The sequence below is a fragment of the Coptis chinensis genome, chromosome 9 (genome assembly GCF_015680905.1).
Source record: "Coptis chinensis isolate HL-2020 chromosome 9, ASM1568090v1, whole genome shotgun sequence".
Classification (NCBI taxonomy): Eukaryota; Viridiplantae; Streptophyta; class Magnoliopsida; order Ranunculales; family Ranunculaceae; genus Coptis; species Coptis chinensis.
In genome coordinates this window covers 29,964,920-29,983,390 of record NC_141464.1, presented here as the reverse complement: position 1 = coordinate 29,983,390, position 18,471 = coordinate 29,964,920, and the positions used below count along the sequence as shown (strand labels likewise).

Genomic DNA, 18,471 nt, shown 5'->3' with positions numbered 1-18,471 from the left:
TAAAGTTTTTAGAGATTCAGAAGTCCCAAATCTAAAAGTATAAGTTGCATTAAGGGTAAGCCGATGGTTTAGGTGTGCTTCATTACCGGTCAACTCAAAGGTGCGTCTTTGAGTTGCCCGATATTCAACTACTAAAAGTTGAATGTAATGGGCTTCAACGTAGGCATTTGCAGTAAACAGAGACCCAATGTGCGCGTTCATGCATGCACGCAAGAGAGTGAGTATGTGTAAATTTTTCTCTCTCGTTCCATTTGGAGAACTGCTGATACCTGATGCTACTACACCCTCGTTTAGCTTTGCATTTTTGCAATCAGTCCCAGATCCCTTATTAAGAAGTTTATTGGAGAAAGCTTCCATCTTCTGCTGTTTCTGATTTATTTCCATGCATCTATAAGTAACTATTTCATTGTGATATTAGTACGAGAAGTACATTATATGGAGATCCAAATTTCTGTTTTTTATTTAATTTTAATTTCATAAGATTGAACTCAATTCTTATTCTGTTTTCCATCAAATAACAGGGACTCTATCCTGGGTACATTATATTCTTTATCCAATCAGCATTGATGATTGCAGGTTCAAGAGGTACCCTTCTCACGTTTATGGAACTACCCCAATGGCAGTAAGGTATTTTCACCATCTATATCAATTGTATATCCACAGTTTAATCTCATTTTGTATTGTGTTTGGCGGTTATTTGTCCAACATTACACTCAAGGAAGTTAGGATATGAGTTTGCTAATAAAGGTTAAGTTGAGAAAAATTAAGTATTTGTAGACATGACCATAGTCATCATCTTGGACTCAGTCCACAAAACATTTGGTTGCCACTTCGTTAAAACTTTTGTGATGCATCTTGTAGGAGTGCAATGAATCTTTTTTACTTCACATCTTCTATGTCTTGCGTTTGTCTCTATCAGAAAACATTGATGCACATTTGGACCCAGGAGAATAAGATTTCAATGAGGAGAGCCTAGAGGTGAATACAATCGTTCATTGTTTCACTTCTAAATTATCAATTTCTTTTCCCTTCAGTATATAGTCTTTCATACTCACTCTATTTAATGAATTTGAAACAAACAATTACATACTTCTTCGATGAAGTTTTCTCAAGGCTCAGAATTTAGGATAATGACCTTGACATTGGCGAATGAGGATGGGGTTTATAGAAGAGTTATGATTGTCAACAATCTTATTTGTACTTTCGCTACTTTTTTTTAGTACTTAGCATACTTTTGTGGGTGCTCTTTTTGGTATTATTTTGATGTCCTCATTTAAACCACTGGTGGAGATCTGATTATGTATCTATTTCTCATATTGTTCTTATTCCATTTGCTTTAATTGGTGTTATTCTATGTTTAAGTCCATTTAGATGAATGAGTCTAGAGGTTCTGTGCAAATCACTACCGGATTTATTAAATGACAGTTAGCCTTTTAACAGGATCCAAAATATTGGAAAGTTGTCAAATTGTACTTTCGCTACTTTTTTTTAGTACTTAGCATACTTTTGTGGGTGCTCTTTTTGGTATTATTTTGATGTCCTCATTTAAACCACTGGTGGAGATCTGATTATGTATCTATTTCTCATATTGTTCTTATTCCATTTGCTTTAATTGGTGTTATTCTATGTTTAAGTCCATTTAGATGAATGAGTCTAGAGGTTCTGTGCAAATCACTACCGGATTTATTAAATGACAGTTAGCCTTTTAACAGGATCCAAAATATTGGAAAGTTGTCAAATAATGGGGAAGTTCTGTCCAAATTACCCCTCTGGTGGTTCAAGTTAGGGTCATGTTGAGTTTCTCAACCTAATAATCATTCTTGACCATGAATGGAACAATAGCCAGTATAATACAATCAAAAGTGTGTGTGTGTGTGTGTGTGTGTGGGAGGGAGGAGTGGTGAGTGGTGTAGTTCAAACTGCTTCTACAGAGTTAGTGCCGCAAGCGATTCTATATGTGGCACGGCACGGGCATACCCTAGTATATAATAATATAAATCGATTAAATCACATATTAATCACTAATTAACCAATTAATCGCACAAGAAATTAGTCCCAAAGCCCAATTTCAATTCAAAACAACTCTAGAGGACAAATGTTTTTTATAATCACTCACAAGGGTAAAATTCGGGTGAAAATAACCCTGAAAACCAATTTTCCCGTGAAAATAACCTCAAGGACAAATTGCCCGGATTTGAAATAAATATTTTCCGATTTTACCCTTTATGTCATTTTACTATGAACAATGATTGTTCATACCTTCTGCTAATGTATGAACAAGGTTGTTCATACCCAAATAGGTGAACGTACTTTATACAATATATTGATGTATGAACAATGATTATTCATAGATCATATTGAGGTATAAACAGTGATTGTTCATACTCCAATAGGTATTCTTACAGATCATACATTATGTTGAGGTATGAACATTGATTGTTCATACCCCAAATAGATATAAACAATGATTGTTCATACTTCAATAAGTGTTCTTATTGATCATTCATTATATTTAGGTATAAACATTGATTGTTTATACCCCCAAATAGATATGAACAATGATTGTTCATACTTCAATAAGTGTTCTTATTGATCATTCATTATATTTAGGTATGAACATTGATTGTTCATACCCCAAATATGTATGAACAATAATTGTTCATATGAACATTGATTGTTCATACTTTAATATATGTATGAACAATGACTGTTCATAGCTCATGTTGAAGTATGAACAATGATTGTTCATACCCAAAATAGGGTATGAACAATTATTTTTCATATATGAACAATTATTATTCATACTCTAATAAGTGTTCTTATTGATTATACATTATATTTAAGTATGAATACGTATTGTTCATATCTGTTTTGGGTATAAACATTTATTGTTCATGTCTGCTTTGAGTTCATGTTTTTTTGTTGGTAAACACGTATTGTTCATACCTACCCTATTTTGGATTCATGTTTTTTTTTTGGTAAACACGTATTGTTCAATATTCATATCTGTTTTGGATTCATGTTTTTTTTTTTGGCATATCTATTTTGGGTATAAACATTTAATGTTCATATCTATTTTGGATTCATATTTTTTTGTTGGTAAAACACGTATTGTTCATACCTAAAGAAGGTATGAACAATCAATGTTCATATCTGTTTTAGGTATGAACATTTATTGTTCAAATCTGGTTTATTCATAGTCCAATAGGTATGAGCACTCATTGTTTATAGCTAATGTTCATAATTGATAGTATAAACAATAATTGTTCATATATGTTTTGGATATGAACAGTTATTGTTCATATCTGTTTTGGGTTCATGTTTTCATAGCCACAATCAATGTTCATAGCTGATATTCATACCTACCTGATGTTCAACATGGGTAGGTATGAACAATCAATGTTCATAACCGGATTGTTTTGGTTGGGTCGGGCCATTTATTTTTTTTCTTCAGGGGTATACTTGACATTTCATCTACCCGAGCCGTTGTTATTTCGCGTCAAGGATAAACTTGAACTTTCAACCACTCGGTCCTTGTGAGTGATTAAAAGAAAAAGGTGTCCTCTAGAGTTCTTTTTTCGGCCGATTTGTCCTCTAGAGTTGCTCTCTGTTTAATCGCAATCACATTAATCGCAATCAGAAACCAATTTTATCGCTTAGATTTTACAGATCAAGGTAATTCCGAAAACCAATTTTAACACCCATTGCAAAAGATTTTACACAAGTCAAGGTCAATTTCCGAAAATCAAAAACAAAAAGGAAGAGAGAAACTGGGTTTGTTTTCATTTTCGGAAAATAGATCACACCCATATAGGGATAAACCTCCAAAAAGGTACCACGAGGATATACTTATTTTCAGCAAAACCCCAAAAACATTTTCAGCCCAAACATTTTAGAGGAGAATGGATAAGCTGACTGGCGTATTTTTTTCTTTGAGTACTTCGATAGTTCTTCATGACATTGCTTTGTTGCTCAGTGTGGCACGTATAGTTTGTTAAGGCTATTCGCTGCAGGTATTAAACTATCTCACAGAAGCCAAAATAAACACATACAGCTTACGTATAAATTAAATATGAGATTAACCACTTCCAACACATCATATATCCAAACTTTACACAAATTCTTACCAATCCAATCTTTTCAGAAAAATGACATTCAGAAACCCAACATACGTTTGACCCTTATATATGGCACAGGGTTCGTGTGTTTTCCCTGTTTGAACTCTACTTGGAGTACAAACTCAACGCAGAACTGATCTGTTCATCTTTTTACACAGCCATCTCTTGGTACTCATGTAATTTACAAACCTACCAACTAGTGCTAGATCTTTTCACAAGAGCTCACATTTACAACGAGACCTATGATTATTCCTGAACGACATCAGGCAGAGAGGGTGAAGATGAACCACTGTATTTGCTGGGCAATGGAGTGTTCCTTCGGGACTGGCGTTTTGTAGGGACCAAACCCTCCTGCTCCCACTCTTTAGTAACTTCGTAACTCTCATCATCATCCTCACCCTTAAAGACAGGATGAATGTAAGCATTTTGAAGGTATCCTTTCAGATTTAGATTGGGTTCTCTAGCCCGTTCCAGTGTATCCTTCATCATTGCTTCCTGGAAAAACAAAATAATGCATGATGAATCTATTGCAGTGCAACTTCAATACTATCATTATCAACAGCACAAAAAATGGAGAAAGAAGAGGATGAAAAAAGACTGATCGAATCACAACAAGGATCACTTAACGCAGAGTAACAATCATTAGGTTATTATTTACACGTAGTTGAATATGTAAGAAGTCGTCAGTTTCACCAGACAATAAAACTCGACAAGATCACTTTAAGAAACAGTGATGCCTTGCCCAATCCTTCTGTTCGTGAGCTTAGTTGGTAAAAGGTGATGTTACCATAGGTCTGCAGTTCGAATCCCGCCAGCATTACTGAGTTAATGACCTCATTTAAAACAGGTTTGCCAATAATAATAATAATAACAATAATAATACTAAAAATTAATCCCTGAGTTTAGCCACTTATATATAAAATCCATATATAGTGGAGAAGTCTCAATGTCACATCAATTTTTTATTTTGTAGAAATTAGCAGTCACGATGTCTCACATCTTAGACCTCATCTGTGTTCATCTCTGGTATTCTTTAACAGACTCAAGTCCACACGACCATAAAATAAAACTCTATAACTAGTGAGTCGCTAATAGCATACCAAACATCTAACGATTTCACGTGCTTTGGGAATTTTCTTTTGAAACCAATAAAGCCTATGGCTTTCAACCGTACATGGAGTAAAGCAACCAATTGAATCAAACTGCATGAAATTTGTTCCAAAGCTTATTTCCTAAAACTGATTCGAGCACCCATGGATTTGAGATCTATAGACGCTTGTTTGTTCTCCAAATATGTAATATGTGAATGAATCAAAACCCATCATTGGCTAAAGGACAAAACAAATCCCAAATTTTATCACTAGCCTAAACCGTAATGCAAACATGATTCTCCAATAGTTGGGAAGCCTAAGTACAGACCAACTCTTTCAGCAGACCCTAGGGTGAGCTAAAATGGTCATATTCTCCACTATACTTGAACGCCACATGATTTTGCAAAAATAACAGATAGACCCATATTTATCCCACACAAGTCAGCAACTCCTTTAAACAATGGAGTAAATCAGTCTCAATTGGCAACTCAAAATCGTAGCACCAACCTCTTCTCATAGCAACAGTCTATTGCAGATTTGACATATTGCAATCCATCATATCGTCGATTTGTAGCAGTACCACCTATTTGGAGTCCCCATTGATGGCACACTAGTGTACGGTCCAAGTATAAACTCATTCTTGATTGGGTTAATTTGAAAAAAAATTCGAGGAATGTCAATATTGGACTTATGTTGGATAGGCACAGTTGAAAGCGGATTGTACAAGGTTTTTATGTCTAGGAAAAAATAGTTTAATGGTTTAGCATATCAGTCTTCTCTCCTCTGTTGGCTATTTGCGACCGGCGCTCTTCCCCATTTTTGAGCTAGAGAGCATAGCACCCATCACATAGCAATGGAAATGGCAATGTAGAAGCAGTAGCGTCAATGACAGTGTTAGTAGCAGCCGTCACATGGCAATGGCAGTGGTAGTTGGCATTGCACCAACAGTGGCGCTGTCACTTTTACAATGAGCGTTTGTTTTGTTTCCATTTGTTTTTCCCCTTCTGGGCAAACTATGCAAAGCCCTGGCGTGGGGCTGTGGGCTTTACCTCCAAATTCTAACTTTCAAGTAGTGACTGATAGTCAATTAAGGACCTTTTTTTTCCTGATTACGAATAGTCAATTATGGACCTATGTCTTAGATGGAAAGACAAAATGTGGGACTAAACTCTTTGGCTAGGGCGCTAGGCACCTTTCCTAAATAACCTTGGATTATTAAACTATGTTGCTTCTTTCTCTATATTGAAAAAGATTAAATTGTTAATCAATACAAGTTACCGTTCAAAATCTGCAGATTCTTCTATTCTATATATGCTGAAAATAATGTCTTCCGTTGACTTTTGTTCTGCCATATATCATTTCTCATAAATGATGTGACTGTAGTGAAATGAGATGGCAGATCATAGCAGCTAAACGGACAAAAAGGATGCAAGGCATGGGTATTGAAAACCATACTAAGGAACTAAAGACGGCTCCAAACAAACTGAACTATCAAAATTTACAGGAAAAGACAGTAAAAAGGGTGGAACAAAAAGAAAAGTGGGTTTCCTGGGTGTATCAGGATTTCTGAGTGCTTTTGATCTCCTAAGTGTTGATGTAATTCTCAAAATAAATCAGTAGTTTAACATATCTATCAGAAAGGACAAAGCATGTGTATTGAACACAAATATACAACTATAGTAAAGATGACCAAGAAGTCTTAAACACACACCAACTATCAAAAAAACAAGGGACAAACGAAATTATCTATATTTACAGGGGAAGACAGAAAAAGGAGTATAACAACATGAAAAAGTGGGATTTGTCTATTTGTGGTGTACGCGGTTCAGGGTGTTATTGGTCTTAGGAGAATTAGCTTCTGCCTTATCTCCTATGTTGAGGTAATTCTCTAAAATCAGAATATATCAATATATTAATTCTTAATTTCCTATCTATCAAAAATAAAAAAGCAAAAAGAAAGGTGGCCAATACAGATATTTATTTACTCATGCAACAAGCTCAACTTATAACAAGGCATAACACACCCAATAGCACCTTAAAACATACCTGCAGTGGGTATTTGACAAATGCAGATTCAAACCGGTTTTTGCAAAATCTGTGGAACCATATTGTCAATACAGGGAGTGCAAGGAGGAAGGGTGTTGACTGGGCTGCTTTCTTTGTAGTTAACAATCCCATCAGTAAAACTTGTGAGATAATCAACGCAGTTATAATACGCCCATGGACATCAGGCCAGAATGCAGCACCACTTTCATATTCTTGATTATAGACATTTATAATCTACAATGCAGTAAAGGTTATAGCAACAGTTTCAGAATAAAAATTAGTAGAAAAAAAAAAACGTCCAACAAGACTAAATTGATTGGGAGTAGAATTCAATTCTTGTAGAAACAAAAAGGAATTAAAACATCATTCAATAGATGACATTAGTAATAAATGCTAAAACTAAAAGCAAAGGGTGATACACTAATAAATTTTTATGAGTTGATTTCTGACAACAAACTGTCTAGTGTTATTCAGACTAGAAAAGATTAGCTTGATTAGTTATTAATGGTGGCGTAAAGGTTATAGCAACAGTTTCAGAATAAAAATTAGTAGAAAAAAAAAACGTTCAACAAGACTAAATTGATAGGGAGTAGAATTCAATTCTTGTAGAAACAAAAAGGAATTAAAACATCATTCACTAGATGACATTAGTAATAAATGCTAAAACTAAAAGCAAAGGGTGATACACTAATAAATTTTTATGAGTTATTTTCTGACAACAAACTGTCTAGTGTTATTCAGACTAGAAAAGATTAGCTTGATTAGTTATTAATGGTGGCCTTAAGGGGGCGATTTTCCCTTTAGGGGTACTTTAGTAATTGGTCAAAAAATTAGAAAAAAACATGAAAAAATAGCCACCAAATCCTAATACAAACCCTAAAACACCCATTAGAGACGACCTAGAAGATGAAGAAGTAGAGAAGATTGAGTGAAGTAGTAAAGAAATATGGTCTTGGATCACTTGAAAAGTTGACACAAAGGAGGATGGTTCGGATTCATCAAGACTTGTTGGAGGAGCATGAGGAAAGTCCAAACCCTAGAAAATAGGGTTTCAAAATCGCAAGAGCAGCTGCAATTTCAACAAGATGGGAGCTTTCTCGACAAACAAGCAAGATCTGATGTGGAGTTGGATCCGAAGTAGAGAAGGAGAAGATGGATGTGAGTGGATCTGAAATAGGGAAACCTAGTCCTACTAGGACTCTAAATGCGATTGGATCTGAAAATAGGAAACCGAGTTCTTCTTTGTTTCTAAATGTGAATGGATCTGAAAATAGGAAATCATGTTCTACTATGGATCTAAATCCAAAGCAAGGGCAAGTAGTAGATGTGGGATCTATAAAAACAAGTTCTTGGGCTGATGTTCTTGGTAGAGATTCGGTTGGTCAAGAAACATTGAGTTATATACCACCGTTAATGGTGGATGGGAAGCCTGTTATTCGAGTCAAATCCACACAGTTCACATCCATGAAGAAGAAGTATGAGCATCTTGTTATGGACAATTTTGTTGGTAGAAAATTAGGGTTTCCTTGTGTGAAAGAAATCTGTAAGCGTGCATGGGGTTTAAAAAACTCTTTCACAATGAATACGTATGGATCAAACATGTTTAGTTTTGAATTTAGGAGTGAAGATGACCAAAGGTTAGTACTTGAAAAAGGTTTGTTCTTTATTGCAAGTCAGTTATTTGTTATTAGACCTTGGAAATTATTTGTGGAGGCCGAGACACAAGAACTCAAAACTCTCCCGATTTGGGTGATCATGAAGAACTATCTTATGGAGTTATGGGATAAGGATGGTGTTTCAGTCAAGTGGGAAGCGCCATTGGAGTTCCTATGTTTTCAGATCGCTTAACAGAAACTAAAAGGAGAACTTCTCATGCTCGAGTGTGTATTGAAGTTGGTACAGACAGTACATACCCTAAAGAGGTTTTGGTTAGATGGTGTCAAAGAAGTGACGATCGCGTTTGAGTATAATTGGAAGCCTCCCAAGTGCTGTATTTGCAATGTCTTTGGTCATAATGATGCCAAATGCATGAAAGCTATAGAAATTCAAAAGGAACAAAATAGAAGAGAGGAAGAAGAAGGCAGTATGGGTTCGGAAAGATACAAAGGAAAGTGAGCAGATGGGTAGTTCAAATGAGAAAGCCATTGAAGAGCCAAATGAGAATAGAAAGGAGAGTGAAAAGGGGGTTGAAGTGCAGGTAGTAGTAGAGCAAGAAGATGGATGGGAGAGTCCATCCAAAAGGCATTCTTTTAGGCCTAGGAAGGAATCTAGCCCTATTAGAACAAATGTGGTGACTACAGAAAGGCCTCAAGCTAAACAAGTTGAAGTAAGAAAAACCTCAAATCCTATACCAGAGAAGTCGGGGCAAGAAGGCATGATGGAGAAGAAAGAGCATGGGTGGGAAGCTAGCTGATTTATCAAAAGGTCAGGGTTCTCTCCCCATAAAGGAGACTAGAATTCCTCAAAGCATTTTAAAAGGAAGTTCTAGTAATATGAAAGTTAATAGCTCTAAGGTCGCTGCCAAGAGAAGTGGCGATAGTGGAGCTCTCAGGGTAGGTGCTAGGGGTGCAAATGAAAACATCAGTTCTAGTGATAGAGTAAAAGATCCTATGGTGGCTGCCAAGTATGGTCACCTTAATCCCTCAAATAGATAAATCTGGGATATTGGAATATTAATAAGAAATTCAAGCAAATAGAGGTAAAAGATTTGATTAAGAAGAATAAGTTGAGTATTATGGGTATGGTAGAAACTAAAGTTACAGAAAGGAATATAGATCAAGTGCTTAATGTATGTTGTCCAGGGTGGCAATGGGAGAGTAATTTTCAGTTTAGTGAACTTGGAAAGATAAGTATATGTTGGGATCCCCAAGTGTGCAGACTGCAAGTGTTGCAGAAAGAGCTTCAGATGATTACAGTAGAAGTGCACATGAATAATGGTAAGTTCTTTGTTCTATCTGTTGTTTATGGCAGTAATTATGCAAGGGAGAGGAAGCTTCTTTGGAATTCAATTAAGGATTGGTCTTGTAAAATACAATCACCATGGTTATTGGTAGGTGATTTTAACTCCATATTGAATTCTCAAGAAAGAGTAGGAGGTAATGAGAATAGACCACATCATTTCATGGATTTCCTACATTGTGTTCTAGGTTACATTGACACCGGCACGCGTGTCGGTGTCCGACACGGATATGGGGTGTCGGATACGGCGAGCAGTTGAAGATCGACACGGGGACACGGATAGGAATAATTAATTAATTTTTTAATAATTATAAATTTATTAAATTAGATGGTAAATCAGAAATTCAAGGTAAATTAAATACACGGACATGGACACGTGATACGTATCCGACACAGATTTTTTTCAAAATATGGCATGTCCATGTAACCTAGATTGTGTTACTTACTCTGGGTTAGTAGATATTAAATACTCTGGTAATTTTCTAACTTGGAGTAATAAGCAAGAGGTTAGAACATGGTGCAAGTTGGATAGGGTATTGGGCAATGCTGAATGGATTCATGAATGTATGGATTATGAAGCTAAATTCTTGAATCCAGGGGCTACATCTGATCATTCAACAATGGTAGTGTACTCTATGAAGCAGAAAAATGAGAAGAAAAGGGCATTCAGATTTTTTAATTTCTAGGTTGAGGAAGAGAGATTCATGGAGACAGTGGCCAAGGCTTGGGAGGTCCCAATTGTTGGGAATCCTATGTAGGAAGTTGAGGCAGGTCAAGTTGGCTTTGATTGAATGGAATAGAAATGTAGTGGGTAATGGAATAGAAATGTAGTGGATAATGGTTTGATTTGGAAAGAAAGGCAATGCATTAAAGAGTACGTGGGTGCAGCAAAGGCCGTGGAGTCAGTTCATAAACAAAAGTCCAGAGACCAAGTAATTGCAGTGGGGGAGATAGCAATACAAGCTATTTCTTTAAGTCAGTTCAGGCAAGAAGGGTCACCAATAAGATAACATGTTTAAGGGATAGAAATGGAGGTGTTATTGAGGATGTGGATCGGATTGGGGCCAAATGTGTGGCTTTTTATAAAGAGCTATACAATCCTAGTATGATGGGGGAGATTGATTTTTCAGTCATTCAAGATATTCAACCTAGTAAGAGGATTGATGATGACACGTGCTAGAGTACAAGATCAGGTTACAAGGGATGAGATCATTGAGGAATTGGCAGGCATAGATAGTGATAAAGCTCCGGGTGTTGATGGGTTTTCTTCTCTATTCTTTAAGGCAGCTTGGAGAGTGGTTGGGAATGATTATGTTAAGGCAGTTTATAATTTTTTCAGATCAAGTGCTATGTTGAAAGAAGTGAATACAACTTGTATTACTTTGGTACCAAAATGCAGAAGCCCCTCCTCATTGAGTGATTACATGCCTATTGCATGTTGTAGTGTGCTTTACAAGTGCATTACAAAGATCCTTACAAGAAGGATGAAGTTCTCCATACATGAAGTGGTTTCAAATAATCAATCTGCATTCATCTCAGGTAGAAGTATTCAAGATAATATTCTCTTGTCTCATGAGCTGCATAACTATCATCTAGATTCGGGTCCTCCAAGATGTGCTGCAAAAGTGGATTTGAAGAAAGCCTATGACTCAGTAAGATGGGAAGTAATGGAGTTTGCCTTATGCAGAATTGGTGTTCCAAGTAGATTTATTGGATGGGTCAAAGCTTGTATCCAGACACCTACGTTTTCTATTATGGTGAATGGAGCTCCTTATGGCTATTTCACTAGTACTAGAGGGATAAGACAAGGGGATCCTATGTCTCCCTATCTCTTTGTACTAGTAATGGAGATGTTATCTAATCTTATGAAATAACAAGTGAGAGAAGGTACATATAAATTGCATTATAGATGTAAAAATCCTATTATCACTCACTTGTCATTTGCAGATGACTTGATTGCATACATGCATGGAGACACTAGTACAGCAGTCCGTCTCAAGAACACTCTTCAACACTTCAAGCTCAGTTCAGGGCTTGAAGTCCACATTAATAAGAGTGCATTATTCTTCTCTGGAGTGGATGATACTCTTAAGGCAGAAATTGGAACTATCATTGAATTTCCAATGGGAGTGCTACCAGTTAGATATCTCGGAGTTCCTCTTATTTCTACTAGCCTTAAAGCTGTGGATTGCACTAGTTTGACGGAGAGAGTCATGGCCAAGATTCAGAGTTGGAAAGGGAAATCACTATCATATGCAGGGAGGCTTCAACTCATCAAATCAGTTCTCAACAATGTGAGCATATATTGGATGTCATCTTTTATCTTGCCTCAAAAGACAATAGATGATATTAATGCATTGTGTAGAAACTTTCTATGGAAGACAATAGATGATATTAATGCTCTAATTAGTTGGAGTGACACCAAATTTCCATTTGATGAAGGAGGGTTGGGTATAAGAGATTTGAATACAATGAACCATGCAGCAAATATGAAGCATTTGTGGCACATTGTTAGTGGTAAGGATACTCTATGGGTACAATGGGTGAATCAGAATTTGATCAAGGGCAAGAACTTTTGGCAACTTAAGACTCCTTTAATTGTTCTTGGAACTGAAGAATGATTCTCAAAGAGAGGAAAGATGCAAGTTTCACAGCAAGGCATGCGATTGGGAATGGGCAGAAGACTAGTATTTGGAAAGACCCTTGGCATCATATAGGTATTCTACATGCGTACTTTCCTCAATGTCTTTTGTATAATTCAAGGTGTAATTACAATGCTAAAATATCAAATCTCCTAGTGGATGGCAAATGGGAGATTCCAGTGCATATCAAGAACCAACTACCGGAAATCATTGAAGATATGGACCATGAAATTCAAGCTGGAGGGGAGGAAGATGAAGTTATATGGACTGCCTCACTCTCGGGTCAGTTCAACATGAAGGACACTTACCATTGTATTAGAACAACAAAGCAACCAGTTCATTGGCATAAGATTGTTTGGTACTCTAACAAAATACCAAGACATTCTTTCATTAGCTGGATGGCATTTAAAGGGGGGCTGAAAACCTTGCAGAAGATGAAGCAACAGAGAGTTGTTGTTGATGACACTTGTGTGTTATGTTGGAGAGAGACAGACAGTGGAGCATTTGTTTTGTCAATGTACTTTCTCTCTTGTGGTGTGGAATTTGTTGTTAGTGTTTGGAGGATATAACACTCAAGGAGCAGAAACATGGGATGCTAGAACACATTGGTTACTCAACCATTGTGCTGGAAAAGGTGTGAAAAAAGACGCATTGAGACTTATGTTCAATGGGTATATTTATTGGACTTGGAGGGAGAGAAATGAAAGGATATTCAGCCACAAACAATGCACTTCACAACAGGTAGCAAGATTGATAATTCAAGATGTAAAGATTAAGTTACAATCTTTGAATATCAAAATGGAATTAGGACCTGAGAGATCAAAACTTATGCAGCAATAATGGAACATAGAGATTGAAGAACAAGTGCATGAGCAGATTTACTGCACTTGGGAGAAATCAAATGAGGGAGAGCACACACTCAACTCAGATGGCACGGTTCAAGGGACTAATGGTGGATGGGCAGTAGCAATAAGGAATGATCAAGGTGAAGTGGTAGTAGCAGCAAAGGGAAAATCAGATTATAACTCTATTGCTCTGGTAGAGTTACAAGGAATAGAACAAGGATTGAGGCTGGCAAGCAATAGGAGTATCAAGAAGGTGAGAGCACAAACTGATTCACAAAATGTAGTATCCTTTGTCACAAAAGGAAACTACCCATGGCAGGCCAAGCATATGATGGGAAGAATTAGAAGATACATTGAACAGATGGAAGTTTTCTCTTTGAAGCATATATATATATAGGGAAGCTAATAGGCCGGCAGATAATTTAGCTTCTAATATCCCTTCTGTTAGTTTTGTTGAAATTGTACCAAGTTTTTTTTCTGAAGATGTAAGGAAAATAGTCTATGAGGATGTAATAGGCACAAAGTATATGAGAATGTAATCAAGCTTTTCTATTAACGAAAAGGGGTATGGGACTCTCTAACAACCTCGCTTATCCATCAAAAAAAAATTAGATAAAAAATATATAAAAAGAAAATTGGGCAGTCAATGTTAACAAAATGATGTTGAGACGCCACAAAATGATCCAATCGCACCATGCACACTAGTGCACTACCACCAGGCCGAACAATTTTAGAAACCACTGGATATTTTAGTTGGCAATTACTAGATGTTTTCCTATTTGGTTTTAGAAACCTTATTTGTTATAGACTAGAAACGTCCCATGCCTTGAAGGCACTCATGTGCAGGAAGGTATAAATTGATGCTTCTATCGACATTATGGCGTACCTTCCGCCAGCCTCAACACTCTTTAAAACAAAAAACTAAAACTAAATAGTAATTCCCAAATAATTATGGGCACTTCAAACTTTTATTCTGCAAATAAAGAGTTTCTGTAGTGGTCAAGTATCTCAAATTTGACGGGAAGGGATACAGTTCAGTTCAAACAAAGCGTTGGTCTACTAGACAATGTATCTCAAATCTCCTAGTTGAGTTAAAATTCAAATATCTTTATGGGGGTGAGAAGAAATGGTCCAATAGGGAATTGAACACACAACATGCTCCCTTTCACTCACTGGTTTTGAAACAGAACAGGAGTGTTTCAAGCATGGTACAAACTGCCACAAAATATCGCGGAATTTAGCGGTTTACACCAATTTTTGGACCAACCAGTATCGAAAAATGGTGAATCTTTGCCTAGTATGGGAACCTCATCTTATCGTCAATTTCTCGCAATAAATTGTGGTATTTTTAGTAGTTATCCAAATTCCGAACTTATCATCATATTGCATTAAACATGACTTGCAAAATATCAAAAGTCCAAAACAAAAGCAATGACCAGACTTTCTTATGGTAAACAAAGCAACGAAGAACGAACAGACTTCCTAATTGGAATTCTAGATTTGTGTTCTCGTCTCCTTCCTCTTTCTTCTTCCCATGTTTTGTTTTTTCCTTGCCTTCAACACTTCGGTATAATGCACTGCCTTTTGCTATTTCTACCTCGTTGCCACTCATTCCATCCAATCTCCATTCTTCATCTCTCCTATTTAAACCCTTTCCTCCATTCTCCACTCTCACACAGTCACCATTTACTTGTTCAACAAAATCAATTCTTCTCCATCCAATTTTAGTTCAAATTTGAACGAAATTAGTTCGTCATCCGATTTCTAACTCCAAAACCAAATTAATAAATTTGAGTACATTGATGTTTAATTTTATATTTTACATTGTCTCAGTAAAGACTACTTCTACCACCATGTTTGGTTTTCTTAAATGCATGTAATTGAGACTTGTTGGCCCAAAACTAAGTATAATGGCATCATATTATTGACAAACATGGTTTACACCACATTTTCTCCAGTTTACCATGTTCCTCTGACCAACAACAATTTAAAAAATATTTTGATATCTACCACCATGTTTGGTTTTCTTAAATGCATGTAATTGAGACTTGTTGGCCCAAAACTAAGTATAATGGCATCATATTATTGACAAACATGGTTTACACCACATTTTCTCCAGTTTACCATGTTCCTCTGACCAACAACAATTTAAAAAATATTTTGATATTTATCACCATGTGCCAGCATTTCAGTGTTTCCAACCCCCACTTTGCCAACACTAGAAATATGATATCTGTCAAAAATATCAGGAATTGCCCAAACCGATATATTAGTCCGGCACAGTATTTTGTACTACGGTTTCAAGTGTTTCCACCTCCAAGGTTTTCAGTTTTGAAGTGACAGCAAGATTTTCACTTCACTTGCATCCTTTTTGTTGGGTTTCTAGCAGTGGAAACACCTAATATTTACTTAAAACAGACTCTATCTGATGCATGAGCATGGAACATGAGCATGGAAGAATATTAATTACTTCTAATTATGTTATTAGTAGTGTTATTAAATTAGTATAGTTTCTTATTTGTTTTAGATCTAGGTTAATTAGTAAGATTTCTATTTTGGTCTCCAAGTAGAATTAGGAATGTGGTTTATTATACAGAGGCAACTAGGCCTTCATTGTTAGATGGTGATTATTGAATATTAATTCTTTGAGAATTGTTCTTCTAGTTTGAAGGTATAAAAACCCTAGTTTTAGGTGTTTGTTTTTATTAAATCTTATTAATGTTCATCCATTGTCCAACAAGATACATCATAATTCAAAACTACTATGTTCTAACACAAGTTTAAAATTCAAATATCATTATAGGGTTTCTAGCGGTGGATACCAAAATACTAATCCGAAACACCTACTAATTACTTGAAACAGACTCTGTCTTAGTTCAAAACTACTCTTTTCTAGCTCAAGTTTACATAAAAATTTTTACAAGCAAAAGAGAGATGTAGATGACGTTTGTACCAATTTAGAGGGGTAGAAAAATACTGGACTATTGCATCGATAACAAAAATCTCTACTCAAATATACCTTTATGGGAGAAAAAACAAATATATCCTCACTCATACTTGAAAAAAACAAAAATTTCATAACATGACTTCCTGAAAATCATAGATACATACCTGATGCCGGTATACAACAAATGCCAGGCCAAAGAACACTATTATGAAAGGAAGCAGCATGGGAGTCACCACGGCATAAACAAGACCAAGTAGAAAATAGAGTTGTATCTGTGGTTCACCCGTGTTAAAGCCAAGACTCCCTGGATCCATTGCCTCTTCCCTATCCTTTTCAGTCTTCACAAAAAGAGAGTTCTTAATGTGGAAGAAAATCAGTGGTTTGAGCCGTAGAATCTCTCCAGCAACTCCAGCCCATCCATCTACCATTATAAAAGTTATGAAAAAAGTCGCTTTCATTGGAATAGCTACTCCAATTATCTGTGGAATTCTGCACAAAATCAACAGAAATCCATGTTTGAATCCCAACAAAGACCAAATTTACAAAGCGTGGTGCTCAAAATACTCTGAACAATTCCATGTTTTGTAAATCAAATTAGATCAATTTACTTAAAAGCTTGCTCCACACATGGATGAACCTACTATCTCATTGTATGCATGTTGTGAGGAGGGGATGACAATGGGAGTTTTCAAAATCTACATGCGAAAACGAGTGAAACCTTTTTTCTAACGTTTTTGGTTGTAAACACTGATCATTTAATTGGAATATCTGATGATAGTTGAACTAACTTAGATAAGTAGGTATAGAAATGTAGAACTGATAAGAAAAAGAGAGAGCGAAATACATGCGCACAAACAATTTTTAAAAAGAACTTCAGCCATTAAAGAGAACACAAAAAATTATTAAGGGAAGAAAATGCATGCTAACATTTCAATACTAAAAGTTTGACACGAGGAAAAAATAAGTCAAGGCGTGATAACCAAAAAACTTGTCAGGCCACAACACCTTGACTAGTGCACTTGTGGGGCATGCCTTTGGGTATCACCAATCTGATGCCATGAAGAGCGTAATGCTTGTGTTTTGGAGATTGCTGGTGATGGTGCATGCTTGAAAGACTTGAGGAAGATGGTTTGGTCTTTAAATGGCCTTGCCTTGGAAGACTTAGTGTTATGTGCTTTGGATTTTATGTTTTGTACACCATCTCTTGTAAGGGTTTCATCCCCCATGGATGCTTAATTCAAATGGGCAGGTGATTTCAGTAAAAATAAAAATGAGGAATTACATCAAGAAGGTTTACAAATTTCAAACTTGAGGGGAGAAACAACCACGCCACCAAAACACACACGTTTCCCTCCTATATCTATTATATGCATATGTTAAAGTTTTCAAACTTGAGGAGGGTCAGCTGTCCCTCCCAATTTTCACTAGTTATAGAAATAACAATATGAACATGATAAAATTTTCAAAATATGTCTTTCCCTGGTATAAAATTTGGTCATTTAAAGAGTTGGGAGAGGTATTTTTATTTTTATAAACACTATTTTAATAATTAAATCCAATTAAAATTTTAGGAATCGCAACTAGTCAAGGAGGGATCATACAACATAACAACACCACAAAAACAAAAGCTGTGGATAGCATGAAAAATCCCTTCTGCACACAAATGCTCGAAATGTGTCTCACCTCTCCTCTGTTCCAATCCACCTCAAACCTAAAGAACAAAAGACCATTGATTGACATAAAACCTCCTTCACTAGCTCCTACTATCATTCACAGTATGTCAGAATGTCATATTCCTTCCTAACCATAACTTGAATAATAATA

The 18,471-nt window shown here is 36.1% G+C and overlaps 1 protein-coding gene across 1 annotated transcript in view; it reads right to left on the bottom strand.

Annotated features, from left to right (window-relative positions):
* Positions 1-4,055: 4,055 nt before the first annotated feature.
* LOC147475503 (hyperosmolality-gated Ca2+ permeable channel 1.2-like) overlaps positions 4,056-18,471 on the bottom strand; it is a 29,940-nt gene continuing 15,524 nt past the window's right edge. The window contains exons 9-11 of the mRNA XM_086583008.1: positions 16,812-17,136; positions 7,256-7,489; positions 4,056-4,613 (exon numbers count right to left, since the gene is read on the bottom strand). Of these exons, the coding sequence (XP_086439134.1) occupies positions 4,365-4,613; positions 7,256-7,489; positions 16,812-17,136 (808 nt within the window). The 3' untranslated portion in view covers positions 4,056-4,364. The remainder of the gene's footprint in view (positions 4,614-7,255; positions 7,490-16,811; positions 17,137-18,471) is intronic.